The sequence below is a fragment of the Charadrius vociferus genome, unplaced genomic scaffold (genome assembly GCF_000708025.1).
Source record: "Charadrius vociferus isolate BGI_N301 unplaced genomic scaffold, ASM70802v2 scaffold341, whole genome shotgun sequence".
NCBI lineage: Eukaryota > Metazoa > Chordata > Aves > Charadriiformes > Charadriidae > Charadrius > Charadrius vociferus.
The window spans coordinates 173,804-176,136 of record NW_009646847.1 but is presented as its reverse complement, the minus strand read 5'-3'; the positions used below and the strand labels follow the sequence as shown (position 1 = coordinate 176,136).

At 63.3% G+C, this 2,333-nt stretch overlaps 1 protein-coding gene across 1 annotated transcript in view; it reads right to left on the bottom strand.

Annotated features, from left to right (window-relative positions):
• The window catches only part of WWP2 (WW domain containing E3 ubiquitin protein ligase 2), a 39,540-nt gene that overhangs the window by 2,062 nt on the left and 35,145 nt on the right, over window positions 1–2,333 (bottom strand). Inside the window, 4 exon segments of the mRNA XM_009894038.1 lie at window positions 115–219; window positions 565–685; window positions 1,275–1,415; window positions 1,542–1,675. Of these exon segments, the coding sequence (XP_009892340.1) occupies window positions 115–219; window positions 565–685; window positions 1,275–1,415; window positions 1,542–1,675 (501 nt within the window).

Sequence of the window (2,333 nt, the reverse complement as noted above, 5' to 3'; positions counted from 1 at the left end):
GACAGCCTGGTGAGGCTGCCTGTCCCGGGCCAGCCCTGCCTGCCCTGGAGCCTCAGGCAGGGGACAATCCCAGGGGTGGGGAGCAGGAGAGGCACTGCCGGTGCTGGGACTGACCTGCCAGAACCACTGGATCTGTTTGCTGTTCTTGGTGTAGTGCCGGTAGATGGTGTTCTTCTGCCAATCGTTCATGTCGATCTCCTGCATCCCGCACAGCATCAGCTGGGGACAGGGGACGGTTAGCAGGGGGACAGAAACAGGGCCCTGTGCCCACTCCTCCGGTGCCGGGCTGCACAAGGCGCAGGCTCCAGCACTGGGCAATGGAGGTGTCTGGGAGAAACTCCTCGCCTCCAACAAGATGTTTCCTTGCTAACAGACCCAACGAGCCACCCCACAGACCCAACCACCTGGGGCAGGGGTACATCCATCAGCAGAGCCGAGGGGCAGAGGGTGTGAGCGGAGCCTGTGCGCTCTGCCGTCACCGCATGCCATTCCCAGGGAAGCCCGTGGCAGGGTGGGAAGTGCCGGTATCTCCACGTCCCCATCCCAGCACAGGCGCCAGCTCACCTCCAGCTCCTTCTCGTCAAAGTACCGCAGCCACTCCAGCGGCACCACCTCGTTGAATCCGTCCAGGAAAGCCTTGGTCTGCTCCTCCACGCCCCGTGTGAACCTCCAGTCCGTCAGCAGCCTGGGAAGGCAGAGGCAGTCGGCAGGCAGCCAGCGCCGCTGGCCCAGCACCGGGAACCCCTGCCATCCCTCCTGCTGGTGGGGAGGGCCCCAAGAGCTGAAGGAGTGTGTGGGGAGGCGGAGAGGGGCTCCTGCAAATCACCAGGGCTCCCCTCAATTCCCACTAGTGGGTTTCTCTTTCCACCTCCGAACCCAAGTGCAGCAGACAGCCCCGAGCACAGACCAGCAGCTGTCATGGGAACACAGGGTGCAAACTAGGTCCCCTAATGGGAGCCTACCATCGGCAGGAGGAGTTGGCCCTGGCAGCTCCCAGCCAGCCCAGCCGTGGACAGGCAGGGGGAGCAGCCACAGGACAGGGAGAGAAGTCTCACCCTCTTTCCCCTCTCCTCTTTCCTGAAAGTACTGGCAACTGCCCAGCCAGCAGCAAGCCAGACCGCAGCAGAGCTCAGCCGACCGCGCCAGCCCATACTTGTCACAGGCCACGTAGCCCAGGGAGGCGGCCACGTCCCAAGCCCCACGTTCCCACCCCAGAACTGCCCTGCAGCTGGCAGGGGTAGGCGCCCGGCGGGGGCGTTGGGATGGCCACTCACATGATATACTCCTCCTTGTTCTCCTCTGTCACCCGGATGCTCTCGCCGCCCTCCTTCAGCTCATGGGTGGTCACCTTGCCCAAGATCTCCATGTCCTGGATGAAGTACAGCTCCAGGCCGCACTCCTCCAGGCTGTTCTCCCTGCAGGAGGACACCGGGATGTGATTTCTGACAGGCACTTGGCAGCAGTGAGGAGCCGTGGGGAGGAGCGCTGCCTCCCCCGCAGCAGGACGGGCCCCGGGCCAGGAGGGAGAGCAGGCCACTCACTTGGTCCAGACGATGGAGTTGTAAAACTCGGGGTCGATGGATTCCAGGTCCTTCAGCGTGGGCCGCTTGTTCAGCATCCGCTTGTAGAAGGGTAATGTGAAGCCGGTATCGATGAACTTCCCATGATACAGAGCCTGCGGTGGGGAGGTGACACCAGGTCACGGGGGACCCCAGGGCAGACCCGTGGGGCGAGATGATGCTCTACCACTGGGGCAGCCACAGAGCAGAAGGGAATCGCTCCTGGGGTCCCGGAGCTACAGCACTCACTCCCGGCTGGCAAATACGGTGGGGAGGAGCGGGCTCTCCCCGACAGCGCTGCCTGGGGACAGCTCACCCAGTGCAGGGTGTGCTCACAGCCCCTCTCCCCTCCCCACCACAAATTCCACCGCGTCTCCTTCTCCCCTCGCAGCTCTATTAAGAGCACTTGTTTAAACAGAGCTGTGCTGCGGCTTCCCTGAATCCCTGGCTTCCAGGAGCCCCAAGGCAAAGGCAGCCAAAAATAATGCAGACGCTTGTCTAGAACGGCCCAGCGGTGAGTAATAGTCTGGGGTTTTATTGGTATCCTGCAATGCGCAGGGCAAGGCAGGACAGAGCGGGGACCTGAGCAGCGCACAGCCACCTCCCGTGCACACCTCATGGGGCTGTGGGCCAGGGACCCTTCCCTGAGCTCGGAGAGCCCCTGGCAGCCCCCCGGCAGCCCAGGGCCAGGCAACCTGTGGCACATTTGCCTTAGGGAATGTGAGACGAACGGGAGGAGCCGCTCTGGGGCTGGGGCAGCTGGAAAATCTCCCA